Source organism: Rhincodon typus, chromosome 27, assembly GCF_021869965.1.
Source record: "Rhincodon typus isolate 14 chromosome 27, sRhiTyp1.1, whole genome shotgun sequence".
Lineage (NCBI taxonomy): Eukaryota > Metazoa > Chordata > Chondrichthyes > Orectolobiformes > Rhincodontidae > Rhincodon > Rhincodon typus.
Genome location: NC_063358.1, coordinates 10,074,645 through 10,095,008, shown reverse-complemented (window position 1 = coordinate 10,095,008; position 20,364 = coordinate 10,074,645). Strand labels below are relative to the sequence as shown.

Genomic DNA, 20,364 nt, shown 5'->3' with positions numbered 1-20,364 from the left:
TCTATATCTATAAATGTGTAACTTTTATTCAGTGTAACTGAGACACATTGCACACCTGAGCTTAAATCAGATGTTAATGTAATTTATGGTACACTTGGGATTGTTTGACAAGTGCTATCCAAACATGGAATCACATGTGTTGCGAAGTTGGATAGAGTATTTGTGTACTGGAAGGCAGGATATTAGAATTTGATGTTTATAAAATATTGGTATTTGTAAAATGGTCAGGGGGAAAGCAGTGTGCGGTCCCTTTAAAAGATTGTGCTTTTTCTATGCTTAGACATTCAAAAAGGATGTCTGTGGGCAGCAGCTTGTGGATTTGCAGATGCACAGAGCACCTGAATTGAAACATTTGTATCAAAGGGCAATGTGGTTAGCAGGCCAAGCAGGAGTTTTGTTTTGTTATCAAAGCAACAACTTTGAATTCAGCCAATTAATTTGAACCAAGCATTTAGATACCAAAAAACCAATCAAATTTAAATCTGATGGTTTTGACAACATAGGACTAAGCCTATTGTAAGAAATTGATATGTCATTAAGGGTATAAAAGAAGAGGGCAGTTGGACAAAGACAGAAGGGCGAACTGCTATGTGCCAGAGTTAACAGCCATCAGCTCTAAAGAGAGAAACACTGGGTCTCATGGAATTCTCTAAGCCTTCTCACGTACCTTTTAACAGATTTTATGGTGAGGTGCTCCTCTTTTTGGGTGACTTGGTGTTGGTTCTCAGAGGGGGCCAACCTCTGCTTTATAACACATGTCACATCTATGTTCTGAGCTTTACAGGCACAGATTGGTTCAGTGTGCTCAGTACTCTGCATATTGCAACAACCAAAGGACAATAATGACATAAGATGGACAAGACTCCAGGATCCGATAGTTTCCATCCCAGCATGCTAAATGAAGTAAATGAGAACATTGGAAGATTGTAGTTAAAATATCTGCAAAGTTTTTGGATGTTGGTTCAGAATTTAACATGAGATCGGATCGTAATATATGTTATTATGCCATTTTAAGAGTGATAAGATGAGATCACCAGAGAATTACAGACCAGTTAGCTTAACATTTGTTTCAGGAGTTGACTAGACTCAATGATAATGTAATCCTTAACAATCTTTCAGAAAGTGACGATGAAGTGCTGCCTTGAACTGCTGCAGTCCTTGTGATGTTGGGACACTGAGAGTGCTACTAGGAAAGTAGTTCCAGGATTTTGACCCAGTGACAGTCCCAGTGACAGTCAAGGAACAGCAATATAGTTCCAATTCAAGATAGTATTTGGTTTGGAGGGGAGCCTGTAGATTTTGATGCTCTCATGCGTCTGCTACCCTTGCCCTTCCAGATGGTAGAGTTCGCCAACTTGGAACATCCTGTTGAGGGAGCCTTGGTGAGTTGCTGCAATGTATTTTGTGGATCACACTTCCCAAACTTCCCTGTTGTGATATCCTTTTTGTGTTTGAAAATTGCTGTGACTCCAGACCTGTAGCGGTTGAAGGGGATGGGGCTTCTTGGTGAGGGACCTATGACAGTGGAATTCACAGATTTACATTAGAAAGCACCTACTTTTTCACAGGATTGGCAAATTAGACCACATCCACTATTAAAAACATACAAGGACTTAAACGGGGCACACAGCTGATTGGTGCTATTCCTGTCACAGAACTTGCAACCCCAAGACAGCTGGCAACCCACTGGGGTTGTAACCCAGTTTGGGAAGCCCTGTTGTAGATCATGTACACTGCTGCCAGTGCACAATAGTGATGGGAGTGAATATTTAAGGGATAAAGTATGTGAATATCTTAAAACTTTACAGTTAATCAATGAGAATCTTTGAGATATGCCATTCCTGACTGACCTGATTGAAATTTTATAAACGTTATTGAGAATGCCTTTGGATGTTGTTTAGTCAGACTTCAAGGAGGTATTCAATAAAAGATTTTAAGCTAAAGTTAAAGCCTCTGAAATTAAAGGTTAATTTTAGCAAACAGCAGGAGACAGAAAGCGGGGATAACAACGATTGGCAAAATGTAACTAGTGAAGTCCCATGAGAATCCATGTTAGCAGTTTAATAATTTAACAATTTAATAATTGAATAGTGACTTAAGTGCTGGAATAAAAAGCTAATTTTCAAATTTATCAATTTAAGTGAATATAGTCAGCATTGTAAACTGTAGATGGAAGCATAAAATTAAAGGTACTGATTTCAGTGAGTGCACAAAACTCTGGCAAGTTGATTTCAATGTGCATATCCACTTTGGAGCTATAAGGCTAGACAGGTTACACTTGAAATGGCGAAAATCTAGTGGAGACCCAAAGAGAGTTGGGGTCGATATTGATTTTCTTGGTATTTAATCAACAATTTAGACTTGACAGTAGGGAACATGATAAGTACTTTAAAGATGATCTGAAAAATTGTGCATTTTTGTAGAGAAGGGAAATTGGACCACAGGAAGAACTAGCTCAGTCTGGATTGATCAGTTGAACAAGAAAATGGCAAATGGAATTCTGTTCCATAAAGTGTAAGCAATGCATTCGGGGAAAGCAAATGGGGCAAGGCAATGCACAGTAAATTCTCTGATATTGAGAACAGAGGGGCCTTGGATTGCACATCCAGAGAAAATAGCATCACAATACAGTACAGTGGTAAAAGGCATCTGTGTACATTGCTGTATTAGCTAAAGCACAGAATCTAAAGTTGGGAGTTTCTCCTGGGGCTGTATTAAACACTAGTTAGGCCATGGCTAGTGTATATGTACACTTATCGCTATATTACAGAGAGAATATTTTCATATTAAACAGTTTATAGAGAAGATTGAGGATGTTGGCAGAAATGAAGAATTTTATTTGTGAAGGAAGATTGAATAGGCTGGTGTTGTCTTTGGAACAGAAGAGGCTGAGAGGAGATTTAATCAAATTGAGGGGCCAGGATAAAGTGGATAGGAGGCATCTATTCCCTTTAGTTAAGAGATCAATAACTAGGAGACTCGCTAGAAAAATTCCCTCATGGTCTGTGTTTAGCCATCAGCGTATTAAGTTTCTTTGGATGTTGTTTTACATTAAGTGACTATGCAAATATAGGTTGTTGCACCTAGATTGGGATCTTCGATACAAAAACTTGGTGCTGAAAATGGAAAATTGTTGGAGTTACCAGACAGTAAAATCTTTGTTCGCAGGAGGAGCACTAACAGGTGCAGAGGATGATTTCTCTCAAAGCTGTTGGTTTAGAGAGACCACAGAATGATAGCTGACATGAAGCCTATACAGGGATTATTGAAACTTTCTTTCACATTTATGATGGGAGAGAAAACTAAAGCTCTTTATGTAGAAAACCAAGTAGATGTTTTTAACACACACACATCATTCTGCATAGTCAAACAGCTAGTCACAGTTTGCATGAATTGTTTGCATGTGCTCTGAAAGTTTGTTTTACATCAGATTCTTTTTTTACCAGCTTGAATATACGGGCAAAAGCCCAAATAGTTCATGCCACCATTGCACCAAGAATGGTACCAAGGATTGCAAGTGCACCATTGAATTCAAGGTGGACAAGATGTTGCCGGTAAGAATATTACAAGTTCTGCCTAACAAGTAGTTCATGCCTAACCAATAGTTCAGTACTTGGTTCAGATGTAACAATTTTACCTTTATTTTGTTTTAGAGTATCTCTGAATTTATAGTATTTTCAAAAAAGTCATTGTTTCATATAGAATTCCTTTCAATGTTCTTTATCAAAATCAAACCATCATTGAAGCTTGGAAGGCTTAAGTACAGATATAATTAGAACACGTGCGCCATAGTCTCTCAAAGTGTAGATGATGCTCACCTGTAGCAAAAACCTACACTTGGGTCTTTTACCGTGGGGCAGCTGTTGTGCTGCAAGCTCCCACACAGATCTGGCTGACCAGGCGACTTTCCCACTTATACCACCATTGGCATATCGGTAGGATATACAGCTTGATAAAGAACCTGTTCAGCCATGTTATAATGTACCTCACATGGCCATCAGGTGGGACTTGAATCCAGAGCTTCCATCTCAGAGGTAGGGACACTACCACTACACCATCATAATGCAATAATTGTAATACAAACTATTTGAAAGCCACTGCACATCATACAAACCAAGAAGAGTTTCAAGATGGACACTTGAAACAGCCATTTGATGGAGGAGACTGCTAATCAATCTTTCCTCAGTTTTGATTTATTCAAGAGAGATTACAAGAGTTTAGTTAGCTCCTTACCGCACTTGCTGTGTTAGTGTGAAGAAGCTCACAATTCTATGCCCTTAATTTATGCAATTAACACTTTGATCCTGAGCTAGCTGATTAAAACTGGGTGGTGTTAGAGGTGTTACAGTTGGATTCTGTGCTTTGAGAAAATTAGCCAGGATCTCAAGCCAGAAACAGCATACGTAGACACAAGATGTGGCTCAATTATAAGTTTTAATTTGTCAACCACCATTCAAACAGTTAAAAGATCTTCACAAATACTTAAATGTACAAGGCCTTGGTGAGACAACATCTGGAGTACTGTGAGCAGTTTTGGTGCCATTATTTAAGGAAAGATATAATTTCATTGGAGGCAGTTCAGAGAAGGTTCACAAGGATGATTCCCGGTATGGTAGGATTGTCTTATGAGCAAAGGCTAAACAGGTTGGGACTCTACTCACTGGAGTTAAGAAGAATGAGAGGTGATCTCATTGAAACAGATAGGAATCTTAACAGCCTTCACAGGATAAATGCTGAGAGGGTGTTTCCCCTCATGGGAGAGTCTAGGATAGAGGGCATAGCCTCAAAATAAAGGGGCACTAATTTAAAACTGAGATGAGGAGGAATTTCTTCTTTGAACATTGAGAGTCTTTGGAACACCTTGCCACAAAGAGCTGTGGGGGCAGAGTCCTTGTGTATATTTAAGACTGTGATAGATTCTTGATCAGACAAGGATATCAAGGGTTATGGGGAAAAAGCAGGAAAGTGGATTAGAAATGTTAAATCAACCATGATGCTAAGGAAAGGTGGGGCAGGCTGGAGTGGCTTACTCCTGTTCCTATCTCTTGTCGTAAATGGCAGGTGATGGAATTTGAATTCAATAACAAAAATCCGGAACTAAGAGTGTGACGATGATCGAGAAAGCATTGTGAATTGTCAGCAAAACCCATCTGGTGTTCACTAATGTCCTTTAGGGAAAGAAATCTATTTGTTTACTCCACCACCAGGAAAACGCCCCATGTGGCCAACTGAATATTTATAAGCAAAGCCTGTTGAGGGCAATGCTGACATCAAAAGAAAAAATCCTTACCTATTCTGGCCTACATGTGACTCCAGCAATGTGGTTGAGGGATGGGCAATAAATGCTGGCCTAGACCGCAATGACCACATCCTGTGAATGAATTAAAAAGCAAGCCTTAGTGTAAAAATTGCAGTATTGCAAGGATAGAGCAGGCGAGTGGGACTACCTGGATTGCTGCATGAAAAGAACTGGTGCTCAGCTGAATGGCCTCTCTCTCTGATTTATTGTTCTATCCTCCCCCACCCCCCATACTGAATTTCACTGTTGTTGAACAAAGTCTTTGGTGATGTATCAGGACTTTTTTTGAAGCGTTTGGGACTATAGAGTAAGATTGGCCATTGCCCAGATGAGGAAAATCCGATGATGAAAGGGTAAATGATCTAATTTCCATTTATTTTTAACAAACAGCATAACTTGCCATTCATATTTCATCTGTCTCAAAGCACATAGAATCGTTAAATCTCTACAGTGCAGAAAGAGGCCATTTTGCCCATTAAGTGTCCACCCACCCTCCAAAGAGCTTCCCACCCACATCCTCCTCCCCTGCCACCCCCAACCAACACCGTAACCCTGCAAGGGATTTTTACCATGGCTAACCCACCTAACCTGCACGTGCCTGGACAATACAGGGCAATTTTTAGCATGGCCAATCCACATTAATGATGGAATTTCGTATCCATCTTTCCTCTTCAATGATCCACTAAATGAGTGTAAAATTTTTAAAGAACTGAAATTATTAGAAATCATTAATACTTCACGATTTGTGTCAGGTAGATATTCCATATTCAAACACATGCAGGAAGCCTGCACTTCACATCAATGGAGAAAGTCTCCTCTCCTGGGTGCAATGTTGCTGAAGTGAAAGGAGTTTGGGATGCATCTCCTGTGGGGGGAAAATCTCACAACATAACGGTGTTTGTCATTTGGCAGCCTGAATTAGGGGACCTGCACAGACAAGCTGTCAGGAAAGGTCACTTCAACCAAGTGCCGAGAAGGTTCTGTGATTTAAAATTTGGAGCAGTAGTTTTCCATGGTTTCTGTATTCTGCAGACCTGGAAGTATTGATAGCCTAATGTGGACCCCCAGTCTGAACTTCCCAAAGGAAATGTCAGTTAGGCAAAGCCAAATGTCGTTAGATAAGTATATCTAATGGAAATGATGTTAATATGGTATTTACTTTACATAGAGAGTTCTTTGCACCGTTTACAATGGATAACATGTTCAGCCTGTGATGGACATTGCTGATGACTTGGACTGTCCAGTAACTCCATTGTAAAAGTCTGTGTTATATAGATGGATCATCTGGCCAGGATCAAACTTGTCTGTAGAGAGGGTACCAGGGGTTCGCTACAAACTGGAAGAACACTACAATTCAAGCATGGTGATCTTCTACCTGTAATTGATATTATCACTCCTGATTGCTGAGGTTGTTGACATTTCCTTAACAACAGGATGCCATCCCAATATGGAAGGTTTGTGCAAGAGTAGGTACAAGTGACACATGTCGTTTTTCTCTTTAGGGTCCTGTTTTCATGTATTATGAATTAGTGAACTTCTATCAGAATCATCGGAAATATGGAGTCTCCCGAGATGACGATCAACTGAATGGAGATTTGAAATATTTAAAGGTAAAAGTTAAAACAGGATGACTAAATATTGGAGATGATTCTAAATATTTGCAATATTCTCCTACTTGCATTTGACACACAAAGGTGAACATAACCCTTTGAATGCGAATCCAAACACAAGTTGTACGAAAATATAACTTAACAAAAAGAAAATGTGCATGTGGTGGATGTATATGACTAGATATCATCGATAAAGAAGTGATTTGATTTATTATTGTCACATGTACTTAAGTACAGTGAAAAGTTTTGTTTTGCATGCAGTACAGGCAGATCATAACATGCAAAGATCTTAGGGTGATTGAGCAGAACGAGGAGAACAGAGTTACTGCTGCAAAGAAGGTGCACAAAAAGTAATATCAACATTAGATTTGAAATTTGAGAGGCCCATTCAGAAGTCTAATAACAGTGGGGAAGAAGCTGTTCTTGTTATAATGGTTGTAATGTTTCAAGCGTGTGGCCTTCATTAGAACTGATGGCCGTTTTCTTTTAAACCTTTTCTCTTCACAGATCCTGACTGACCTATTGTCTAATTTCAGAACATTTTTAAAATTTCAAGTGGTCTTGAATAAGTTACTAGATAACTTGAGTGCTACTTTTTTAAACACTAATTTCTTTATTAGGTGATGCAGTCTACGTAGTAACAATATCATCTGTATTTATGTTGGAATGTTTAGACTCACGCAGAAGTAGAATTAGAAGAATTAATCGACATCCTCAATAATTATCAATGCTCCGTTAAAGACAACAAACAAGCATTAATTTCCTGGATGACACAGTATCTCATGTTGAGACACTGTTGTCAAGACAACAAGCATAAGTTAACAGTAAAAGTTTTTTCCAAAGTAATTGAGACACATTTCTGCCTATGTAAACTATCACCCTACAAATATGTGTGAACTGATCAAGTCACAATGCATATGCTCAAAGTTGGAACGTTTTAACCAGGCAGTTACTTTTTTTTTACTGCATCTCAGATGTCAGTCTCCGATTGATATGTAGCAATGCACCTAATGTTTATTATAATAGCATCCACTATATTTTCATCCATAAAATAGCCCCTTAACTTATGCAGCCTTAAACTAAAGATTTATTTGCAAAGAATTAATGACCTTAATAATCTCAAAATTGCCTGGCTTCATTTGCTAAGTATTACTGGTTTAGAGCTGTTCATTCTCTATCGCGCTCTCGCTCTTGCTCTCGCGCTCTCGCTCTCTCTCCATCCCCCACCCACCCACACCATGGATATTGCCTTGAAGCCTCACTCTCCTTCCCCATCGACTTGCAACCTTTGTCCTCCCTGCCCTTACAGCAGCCCACCTCCACCTTTTTATCGCTCCCCTCTCCTGCTGTCCTGCAGCCACCTCGTTCTGAAACCAGAGGGTGTTCCTTTGCCCCCATCGCATTAATAGACATGGCAGACAGCCCCTGGCAAAAGCTGCAATCCATAACAAAAGGCATCTTGGGCTCCCCTTGAGACTGCGTCACTGACACCATTTACTTTCCTAACTGCTCGCTGCTCCTACAATCACATGCTGGTTCTCACCCACATTCATTATGGAGCCAATCTGAGGCAGTATGGGAGAGAACCAGTATGTGATTAGAGGAGCAGCTCATCGGAGATTCTGTCCATTCTATTTGCGGGGTGTGGGGTAGCAACATTTCTCCCATTGATTACCCCAACAACTGAATTGCTCTACATGTTTTAAAGGCTTTTTGGGGTGAACCTACTCACCAACCCTGGGTATTTTGAGCACTGATCCTTAACTTGTTTTAGGAAGGATACTATTAAGTTGGAGAGAATTCAGAAAAGATTTGCAAGGATGTTGCTGGGACTGCGGAGTTTGAGTTATAGGGAGACTCTGGATAGGTTGGGACTTCTTTCCCTGGAGCATAGCGATTGAGGGCTGACTTTTTAGAGGTTTACAAAATCATGCGAGGTATAGATAAGGAGAATAGCAAAGGTATTTTCCCTAGACTAGGGAGGTTCAAAACTAGAGGGCATAGGTTTAAGGTGAGAGGAATAATTTAAAAGGGACCTGACGGGCACCTTGTTCACACATGCATGTGGAATAAACTTCCAGAGGAAGTGGTAGATGCAGGTACAGATACAACATTTTAAGACATTTGGACAGGTACATGAACAAGAAAAGTTTAGAGGGATATGGGCGACACGCAGGCAAATGGGAAACCTGGTCAGCATGGTTGAGTTGGACCAAGGGGTCCGTTTCGGCTCTATGACTCTGTTGTCCAAAACTTTGGTCTTGCTTAGATCATTACAGGTAATATGTCAAAATGAATGAGGTTTTGGAACTTAAGAAAGTATAGCTATGTCAAATGCAGGTTTCCATAGAGCTGAAGTTCACCGCCATAATCTGGCAAAAACTCCAGAGGAAGAGGAGGTTCTTTTTAACACAATGAGTTGTGATCTGGAATATACTCCCTGAAAGGATGGAGGAAATTGACTCAATTATAACTTCCAATCGGCAATGTGGAAAGGGAGTGGGATTAACTGGATAGCTCTTGGGACCATGGCAGATGCCATTTCCCTGGCCCTACACTCATCCCTGAAACATCTGGTTAACAAGGATACCTACATCAGACTCCTATGTATTGACCTTAGCTCCATAATTCCAACCAAACCAATCGCCAAACTCCAAGACCTAGCACTGTGCTTCACCCTGTGCAACTGGATCCTCAAATTCCTGACCCGCAGACCGCATTCAGTAAGGATAGGTGACATCACCATCTCCACAATAATCCTCAACACCGGTGCCCTCCAAGGCTATGTACTCAGACTCTTACTATACTCCTTACACACTCATGACTATGTGGCTAAATTCAGCTCTAACTCCATTTACAAATTTACTGAAGACACCACTGGAGTGGATTGGATCTCAAACAATGATGAGACAGAATACAGCAAAGAGATAGAGAGCTTAGTGGCATGGTGTAAACACAACAATCTCTCTCTCAATGTCTGCAAAACAAAGGAGCTAGTTATCGACTTCACGAAGCAGAGTGGAGGACACGCCCTTGCCCGTATCAGTAATGCTGAAGTGGAGGTGGTCGAGAACTTCAAATTTCTAAGAGCAAATAACCATCAATCTAACCTGGTCTATCCACATCGACGCTACAGTCAAGAAAGCATACCAACACTTTTACCTCCTCAGGAAACTAAGGAAATTCGACATGTCCGCAATGTCTCTTAACAATTTTTATAGATGCACCGTAGAAAGCATCCTATCTGGATACATAACAGCTTAGTATGGCAACTGCAGAAACTACAGAGAGTTGTGAATGCAGCCCAGTCCATCACAAAAACCAGCTTTCCTTCCATTGACTCCATCTATATTTCCATTGCCTTGGGAAAGCAGCCAACGTAATCAAAGACCCCTGCCACTCTGATCATACTGTCTTCCACCTTCTCCGTAGCTGTACCACTATATTCTGCATTCTGTTCTATTATCTTGATGTACTTATTTAAAGATATGATTTTCTTGGATAGCACGCAAAACAATACTTTTCACTATATCTCGGTACATGTGGCAATAATAAATCAAATCAAAGGGCAAGCTTGATGGGCAGAATGACATTCAGCTTTATTAAAGCTGATGTTTCCCATTCTATTGCCATTCTGTTTATTTCTGGGTTTCTATGATGAGGATCAGTTAGGTCAGTTGGCTGGACAGTTGGTTCACGATGCAGAGTGACACCAACTGTGAGGGTTGAGTTACTGTACCAGCTGAAGTCACCATGAAGACTTTCAGATTAAACTCTTCACCAGTTACCTTTCTCTAATAAAAGTGGTCTATGGTTCTCTGAGACTATAATAGCTTTCACTTTTCTAGTTTCCTGACTGTCGAGAGCAATCTGAAGAAAATAGTGATAGGTCCGGGACACGGTGTACACTTCTAGTCTCTTTTCATGTTTGTTAGTTCTTTTAGCTTCACCCAGTGTAGGAAAACAATCGATATACCTTCGGATTCCAACTCCTCATGAGCCACTTTAATGTTCATTTTGTGCTATGAGCATATTACCCCTGTCACTGCACCCATTATGTTATAGAAATAGTGAGCTCTCAATTGTGTTCCCTACGCAAAAGCTCAAGAGACCTAAAAGCAGAAGTCCTGTGCATTGCCCTTTTCAAAGAGCTCAGTATCTCGCAGGGTGCATTAAAAGCAAAAATGAAAATAAACAAGTTTTAATAAATCTCTCACCAGAACAATGCAAATCTGCAAAACTGGCTGTCTATGTTCTTTTGTTCCCCGCTCAATATTTTTGCAGGAACCTTCTGAATACTGTTTTCCATTTCGTTGGGATGGACAGGACAGACCTATTGCTCCATGTGGAGCCATTGCAAACAGCATGTTTAATGGTGAGTTCTGATTCACTCACTGTACAGTCCAATCAAGATTAACACACAAATGTGATTGTTGTCCTTTATGTAGTTGATGTTTTTCAACCTCATCGGTTTTTATATATATATCATTTAGGAGACTGCACATTATTTTGTGTCTGTGTACTTCTGTAAAGTCTTAAGCGAAAACAAGTATTTAAAAATTAGAATCATAGGATTTTTGTAGCACAGAAGAGGCCATTCAACCAGCTGCTCCCATGAAACAACTTTATTGCTCTTGTTTTCTAGTTTTTGTTTTAATATCAAACTTTAATTCCTTTCTTAAAGTTATTATGGATTCTGCTTTAATCGCTAATTCTGGCAAAATATTCTGTTCTTCCAATCCCTCTTTGTTTCAAAAGCAAATTCTCCAGATTTCTCTGTTGTTTGAATTAATACCTTGTGATAGTGGGCATGGTTAATTATGAAAGTTTGACCAGAACTTGTTTGAGCTATTTCAGATTGGAAAAAATATTTAATTTATTATTTCCACCCAGGCTGTTTTATAATAAGCGGCAATCTATACAACAGTGTTTCCGGGTTAGGGTGGGAGGAGGAGGGGAGATTGAGAGCACAGTCAGCAGCAGACTCTTCGAGGAGGATTTTAAGGTTCGAAAGGGGGACGGGTAGTGATGAAAAGCTGTCTGAGGAAAATCCATGAGTCTGTGTGTTATGATCATCAGTCCTGCCTTCCTCAGGGTGAGGTAATGCCTTATGGTATTATTTATAGACTATTAATCCAGAGACTCAGCTAATGCTCTGTGTACCTGAGTTCAAATCCTGCCATGGCAGATGGTGGAATTTGAATTCAGTAAAGATCTGGAATTAAGAATCTAATGATGACTATGAAACTTGTCGATTGTTGGAAAAGCCCATCTGGTTTGCAGATGTCCCTGAGGGAAGGAAACGGCTGCACTTACCTGGTCTTGCCTACATGTGACTCCAGACCCACAACAATATGATTGACTTTTAATTGTCCTCTTTGGGCAATTAAGGACAAGCAATAAATATTGGACTAGCCACTGGTGCCTACATCTTGTGACTACATGAACAAAGAGTAATGGAACAGAGGGAAGATAGGACATAGAGCAGACTAGATCAGTATTCAAGTGAACCTGAAGACATTTCCAAGGTGTGGCAACATCATTAAAGATCGACATCTGTTCAATATATTCAGTTAAACCTTTATGATACTGCCCCTCATTTAATCTAACAGGGAAGGCAATGGCCTACTGGTATTATCGCTGAACTGTTAATCCAGAGACGCAGGTAATGTTCTGGGGACCTGGGTTCGCATCCCACCATGGCAGATGGTGGAATTTGAATTCAATTTTTAAAAAAAACTAGTGATGTAGTTGACTTTTAACTGCCCTCTGGGCAATTAGGGATGGGCAATAAATACGCTGGCCTAGCCAGCGATGCCCTCACCTGGTAAATTACTTAAAAGAAGCACACACACCCCCCATTACTTAAGTAACTAATGTAAACTGCCCTTTGCTAAGTGGAAAATAAATTTGTAAATGTATTTCTTTCTTACAGATTCCTTTGTGGTGCGTAAGGTAGACAATGATGTCTCCATGGTGCCTCTAAACAGCAAAGGAATTTCTTGGTGGACTGATTACAATGTCAAATTCAATAACCCCAAGTTAGACAATGGAACTGATCTAAAGCAGGCATTTGAAGGTGAATTAATTGCTTTCACTAAGTGTTTCTGCTGACCAACTGGTCTTGATTAAATCTTGGTTTGGTCAAATCGTTTGACAGATTAGTGGTGGTGTCCAAAAATGTTTGGACATTCAAAAGGGCCACCATGATTAGGATTTTCCCCTGTGGGTCTCTGACCCTCCCGTGAAGCTGAAAGAGAGGCGGAAGATGGGAGAGGCTGTCCCTTGTGATTTCCCCCATAGTCCCCCGCTCCACAAATTCTCCAATCAGTGTGCAAAGGGCAGGCTAACCTTCAAATTAAAGATGTAAGGCCCAGAGGAAGCCCTGGTATTGAGCAGCAGGATACAAGGAAACGAGGATTGGGTAGCTTCAAAAATGGAGATGCCCTTTCCAGAGCAGCCAGACCACCATTATGGAAGTGGACAGCCCCTCCACAGGATGGCCTGGTGTGAAGGAGCTGGACTCAAACAGGCAGGGAGGGCCCCTGGGTCTGCCTGGAGCACTGACTCCCTGGTCTTGGCACCAGGAGGCTGCCTCAGGTGGAGCACCTGACACCTAACAGAACAACAGAGATCTGGAGGCTGACTTGGTGGCGGTATGTGTGTGTAGGGAACTACTTGACCTCGATAGAAAGGTCTTAACAGGCCTTCACATTGTTCACTTGGCTGCCTGCCAGTTGTAGGGAGGCAGTCCTAGCATCATCTCAGATCCTCATCCTGGCACTCGCCAATTCTGCCTGCAAGACGATGGGTAGAGGGGCAATTGGGGGTGGTGGGAGGGTGTGGGATTGGGATGGAATGGGGAAGGACTTTGAGATCCTAACACTCTCCCTCCTAAACCAAACCCTCAGAACCTAAATTAGACGAAGAAAAGGAGGATGATCAAACCATCCACCTGAAAATGTGTTGATGGTTTTGTTAATTTTTCCATGTATAATCCAGCCGAAAGGTTATCCGAACATGTCAGGGAAGTATCAATACCTCTGGAAGAAACGTCAGTCGACAGTTAATTGTTCCCTCTGGATGGTACCACACATCCCCACGTAACCAGTTGGCCCGTTGTTTTCTCCATTACGAAGCTCTAGCACAATTTGAGATGTCAGATGGCCCTGTAAAGCTCTGTATATCTTTCCAACCTGGGGCTTAAACTATTTTTTGCACTCTAATGAAAATTTTATTCAAATAAAGTCATGTCAGAATACAGATAGTGACAGTTACATCATGCATTGTCAGTAAACAGTACTAACTAAACTGGTCGGATGAGGAAACCTTGCTGAGGACCAGTGTCATTTTGCTAACATTGGATGATATTTCTTTCATCTGTCTTTTTAAGTAAGCGTCTTTCTTTCCCCTTTTTCTCATTGAACTTAATTCACTTAATTACAGGAACTGTAAAACCTAACAACTGGCCCAGGCCAGCATACGAGCTAGACACGAACCCAGAAAATAATGGCTTCATCAATGAAGACTTTATTGTTTGGATGAGGACAGCAGCCTTGCCAACATTTCGCAAACTCTATCGTCGTATTGATGATGGGCTGCAGCCAGGAAACTATTTGGTGGAGATACATTACCGTATCCTTGCACTTTTTCAGTAGGAAAAATGGAGAGAGCATGATCAAGAAAGTAACTAAATGAACTCAGTCACGTTTAAGATGAGTTATTTAATTCTGTGGTTTCACTGCACCACGTGTGTGCATTGGGGTTCTGCTTTCAAAACCATTGTGGCTGTCTGCTCATTCAGGTGAGGAAGTAACCCTTTGACTGCGACATTCAATTGGAAAAGATTGAAATAGTCCAATCTTACCAGTTGCTGACATTGTCAGCACCATGCGTTTCCCTGATTTTTTTTAAGCAATTTCTAATGCTTTCAAAGCTCGTCCAGAGAAAAATGGCACTCCGTTTCAAATGATTGGGAATTGGGTTGGCCCTTTTTTTTTTGTTTTTCTTTAAACTGGATATGTATCGTTTTCCACAAAGCTACTGTCTAAGGAATCTTGGTGAATTTCTGCACTGTGTCTTGAAAATGATACACAGTGCAGCTGGTGAATGTCAGCGGAGAGAGTTAATATTTGTGGGTTTGGTGCAAATCAAGCAGGCTGCTTTGTTCTGGATGGTGTCAGGCTTTTTGAGCGTTGTTGGAACTGCAGTCATGGGACTAGCTGTGCTGCTATTGCAGAGATTCCACATGGACATGATGGGCTGAACAGCCTCCTTAGTTTATAGTACTGTAAAGTACTGGCTTCAGGCATCAGTTCTGAGTATATTTCTTACTCATTTGTTTGCACTGTCACCGTAAAACAAATCCATCTGGACCAAACTGAAACACAACACAACAAGCTGGCAAAGCCTGTTAAGAACATACATTTGTCTGTAGCCACGTGGATTGTAGAAGAGGTCATGCAGTAACATGATGATTGGCATGCACGCAGCATGGGAATGTGGGCACTCTGTGAGATTGACTGTTCGAATCTCTGCCATCAACCAGTAATCACAGTCTACGTGTTGGACATCATGGCTTTAAGAGGAATGTCAGTCTGCACATCAGGGTGAAGAAAAATATGCTGATGGGTTGCACAGAATCCCTACAGTGTGGAAACAGGCCCTTCGGCCCAACAAGTCCACACCAACCCCCAGACCATCCCACCTAGAACCATCCCCCTAATCTACACATCCCTGAAAACTATGGGCAATTTAGCACGGCCAATCCACCTAGCCTGCATATCTTTGGACTGTGGGAGGAAACCGGAGCACCTGGAGGAAACCCACACAGACACGGGGAGAATGTGCAAACTCCACATAGACAGTCGCCCTCGGGTGGAATTGAACTCCTGGTGCTGTGAGGCAGCAGTGCTAACCAAGGCGCCTGAAGAAAATTGGGAGGAGGCTGATGTAGAGCGTACATCCCAGCATTGATTAGTTGGGCGGAAAGGCTGCTGTAAGTTCTGTGCAATTATTCAGTTGTCTAATTCTAAAATGGATTTTCCTTGCTTTAAGACCTTCCTCCCAAACTCCAAAATGAATTAGTCCCTCCTGAATCCACTCTTGTAGGAAAGAACAGCCAGTGCTGCAACCTTTTCAACCCATATATTCCTCAATCCCTTTTTTAAAAAGCACACACAATCTCCTCTTTGTCCTCTTCCTTAACACATTAAAATCAAATTCCAACTCCCATTCAACTCAGTCTTTTCCAGTATTCCAGTAAGTCTCCGTTCTGAAGAAGTGTCATACTGGATTTGAAATGTTAATTCTGTTTCTCTTTCCACAGGTGATGCTAGACCTGCTGAGTTTCTCCAGGTCTTTCTATCTATTTCAGATTTCCGGCATCTGCAGAATTTTATATTTATTTCAATAAGTCTTGTCATCCTCCAATAATCTGTATACTCTTCAGACGAGGCTTTGCAGCAGCTGACCATTTACTTTCTGTTCTCTATCCCCCGGTTTCAAGCCTTGGTGATTTGTGGAAGTTACTCAGTGAGGAATTAAAAGCCAGAAACACCCTCTTTAAAACTGATAGAACCACAGAGAGTGCTTGTTTCCCAGACTGTACCAGTGAACTGAAGGAAGGCATTTCCCAACAAGAAGCTGGAGGGGATGTTGATGAGAGTGGAATTTTCTGCTGCACGATATGTGTTACAAGACTGTAAATCTACTGATAAGGAAAGAGCAGCATTGTAAAGTTGTGAGATTAAGCTTTCCCACCTTCCATTTTCTAGAAATAACCATTTGTGGTTTGTCTGGGAGTACTGGTAAGTCAGCTGAGAAAGTTGCATCATCTAGGATGTGTATTGATCAGCCTGACAGTCTTTCAATGCTTTTTTATGTTGCACAGACTTCCATCCAAGTTGTAGGAGCCATTTTCCTTGGAAAACAGGTTGAAGTCACCAAAATCCTGAGATTCCAACCCATTGACACAAACTGTGAAATTCATTTTAATTTGTGGAGTGGTACCAGAGAACTATAACTAATTGAAACTGTTAAATTTTTTGTGTATTTTTGAAAAGAACTTGGAATCTGTTATCCCTGTCTAATTTATCTTATAGATATTTTCCTAATCAACCAGTACAGATGTTATTACACACCTCTGGAGCAGCCAGGACTTGAACCTGGATCTCTTGGCTCAGAGATTACCACTGCGTCACAAGAGCCCTGTAAGGTAGCTTAAATGGTGACTCCAGTCTGATATTACACGATTGACTTTTAATTTGTGCTGTTGAAAGAAACTTAGCTATTTGGGAAACTGGAGATGGGCAATAGATGCAGATGTGCCAGCACTTTCAGCACAAATATATCAAATTAGTTGACTACAATAAGTTCACTCCCTGTCATCTCTGACTTCCCCTCAGAGCCCACACGCTATTCTGACATGGACATGTTTTCTTGTTCCTTCATCGATCCCAGGTGAAACTCCTGGCACCACCCACCGAACAAGTGGTTGTACCACCCCTTTACAGACTATAGTGATTCAAGAAGGGCACTACCATATAAAACGCAATTGGAGAGGGGCCAGTGGTACCCACTTCCTACTGACAATGTTGTAAAGGATGGTCCCTTTAAGAATAAACTAGGACATGATTTGGAGATTTTAGAGTGTAGCTGATACTCGTTAGAGCATATATTAAAGTCTTTTTGTGCATTATCTCCCCCTCCGACACTATTTTGATTTAACCCACCCCTCTTTTCCTACCCGCCTTTTTGTTATTGTTGCACTGCCCCTAGTAGGCAGTGCTTGTTAATTGTTACTCATTTAGTTGTTTGATTGGTCGACTTGGTGGTAGGTTTAGAAAGAGGAAAGCTAGTTTGACCAAGTAAGCATAGTTGCTTAGGAAGGACAGATACCAGACTGGAGTTGTATTGAACAATGAAACTGAAATTGTATCAGTCTGTCTGACTCCTGCTTTAGTAAATGGATGACTAACATGAATGATGAATGAACACAGTTTTATTGTAATGCCTCACTCTTTATTGCTAGAAGTCATTTATTCTGTTACTCCTTAACTCTAGGTTCAGATTATCCAGTGTTAAGTTTCAACGGACAGAAACGAGTGACTTTTAGCACCATATCCTGGATGGGTGGGAGAAACCCATTCCTAGGGATTGCCTATCTTGTGTGTGGCAGTGCCTGCATCATTACAGGAATAATAATGTTCATAGTCTACATTAAATATCAAGGACAGAACATCCGCAAAGTGGAATAATCACACAATGCAATACCTGTGAAGCTTACTAAGAATTTCTTTCAGAAACTACGGGTGTTTACTATAAATTAACTCTACACTTACTAAATTAATCTTGGGCAAAGTGCAGAAATTTAGCTTTTTGTTTTTTTAATATTTTGTATTGTGCTCTCTCTGTAGCTCAAATGATTTATACACTTTTTAAACTTGTTTTAATTTCACAGATTTATTGTCACCATGAAAGATTGCAATGGTGAATGTCGGAATACTTAGTGTTGAGTTAAGGAAAATGGTTTTTAAAATTGTGATCACTTGTGTACCAATGATTCCAGCAGTAAGATTTCTTGTGCGAATCTACTTGATATAATCAATTAATTTGATATGTTTTATTAGGTTATTACAGTAAAACTCCATTTTACAATTTTTCTAACCTCGTTAGATCTATTCTTTTTTAATAGCTATCATTTAATTGTCAATTTCATGTATTACAGAATTGCTTTCTAAGCATTAAAATTATCTTAGTCCCTTTTTATCAAATTGGCTGATGAGCTTTCTGCTAATAGAGAACATTATCAAATTTACAGACACCAAAAATCACTGACTTGTCTAGTTGGCATTTTATTTTGGCAATTCCAATGATAAAGTTATACTTCATCATGTCTTTTCACCAAATTGGAATTTTGTGCATTAGGAATATATTCACCTGATCCAGCTTTAATACCAGAGCTTTTCTGATAAAAAGATTTTTTCAGTTCATTGTGGCAACTGTTTTTGCCATTTTTTCTTCTTGCGATTCTTAAGATAATTTTCAAACCTTTCCTGGTCTTGAAGCACAGACATGTCTTTCTATGAGAGTAGAAAATGCTGGAAATACTCAGCAGGTCAGGTAGCTTCTGTTGAGGATAACTGTAAAGTTTCAGGCTTGCGACCTGTATGTCAGAACTAAGTAAATTAATGATTTTGACCAAGTGAAAAGGGGATACTGGGTGTGTGGAGAGTCAGGGGAGAATTAGGTGAGGAAAGTGAGAAAAATGGTTTTGTGGATAGTAAAGAAAAACGGTTCCTGGATGAGGCTTGAAAGGCTGACTGGTTAGTAGCCTTCTGAATGCAATGTAAAAGAATAAAGAAAAAAGTGGGGAAAAAAAACCAACCAGCTGAAAAGACCACAGAATAAAACTGAGGCCAGTGTTGGGGTCTGACGTTGTTGAATGCTATGTTGAATCCATCCTGAGCGGTTGTACCTGACGCTTGCAGTGAGCTTCACTGGAACAGGCCGAGGACGGAGAGGTCAGAGACTGAGTGAGGTACTGGGTTCAAACAATTTGAAGCTCTGTACTTGGTGTCAGAATGGAGGTGTTCCGCAAAGCAGTCAGCTAGCCTTCATTTGGCCTCCCTAGTGTAATCCTGAGCAACAATATATTGGATTGAAAAAAAGTAGAATAAATCACTTTCAATTGGATGGAGTTTTGGGGCCTTGGATGGTCTATTGTTTATTGTATATTAATTGTGTTTAAAGGTGGTGGACATTCATTGATATATCACTTGAGCACATATAGGCCTCTTGTGGTGGGTACCTCTAAGCCAGGTGCCCAGGTTCGATTCCCACCTGCTCTGGAGGTGTGTCTAACAACTCTAAACAGCTTGACAAGAAGAAAGTCTTGAGCCCCAATAAAGAGACATGATTCAGAGAATATTGTGGTACAATGGTAGTGTCCCTTCCGCTAGGCCAGAATGTATGGTTTCAAGTCCCACCTCAATATGTCTAATCGGATTGATTTCTATTTTCAAAAAGTAGGGAGAAAATGAAAAGACACTCTGCACTTGACACTCTGTCAAGGTGGCTCAAGCATGCAAATTCTGGTCTGACCTGACCATCATTCAGGTGGCCTTTCAAATTGGCCCCAGAACCCATCTGATTCACTGATGTCCTTTAGGGAAGGAAACTGCCATCTTTACCTGGTCTGGCCTACGTGTGACTCCAGACCCACAGCAATGTGGTTGACTCTTAACTGCCCTCTGGGCAATTAGGGATGGGCAATAGATGCTGCCTGGTCAGCGATGCCCTCATCCCATTAATGAATAAAGAAAAGGAATAAAATTTTGAAGAAAAGACCTCCCTTGGGAACCTGCACGTCATAATTTGAGCCATATCATTGAAATCCCTTCCCCCACCCTTTACTTTGGTGCAGAGGGGGTTTTTCATATAGGCTGCTAGCAA

The 20,364-nt window shown here is 40.7% G+C and overlaps 1 protein-coding gene across 3 annotated transcripts in view; it reads left to right on the top strand.

Annotated features, from left to right (window-relative positions):
- Window positions 1–18,569, top strand: part of tmem30b (transmembrane protein 30B) — a 28,485-nt gene extending 9,916 nt beyond the window's left edge. For 2 of the 3 annotated variants that reach the window (XM_048613084.1, XM_048613085.1), the window contains exons 3-8: window positions 3,447–3,554; window positions 6,802–6,909; window positions 11,194–11,284; window positions 12,845–12,988; window positions 14,356–14,544; window positions 17,980–18,569. In XM_048613084.1, coding sequence (XP_048469041.1) covers window positions 3,447–3,554; window positions 6,802–6,909; window positions 11,194–11,284; window positions 12,845–12,988; window positions 14,356–14,544; window positions 17,980–18,167 — 828 coding nt within the window. In that variant the 3' untranslated portion in view covers window positions 18,168–18,569. The remainder of the gene's footprint in view (window positions 1–3,446; window positions 3,555–6,801; window positions 6,910–11,193; window positions 11,285–12,844; window positions 12,989–14,355; window positions 14,545–17,979) is intronic. The other variant, XM_048613086.1, reaches the window with a different exon arrangement.
- Window positions 18,570–20,364: the final 1,795 nt, after the last annotated feature.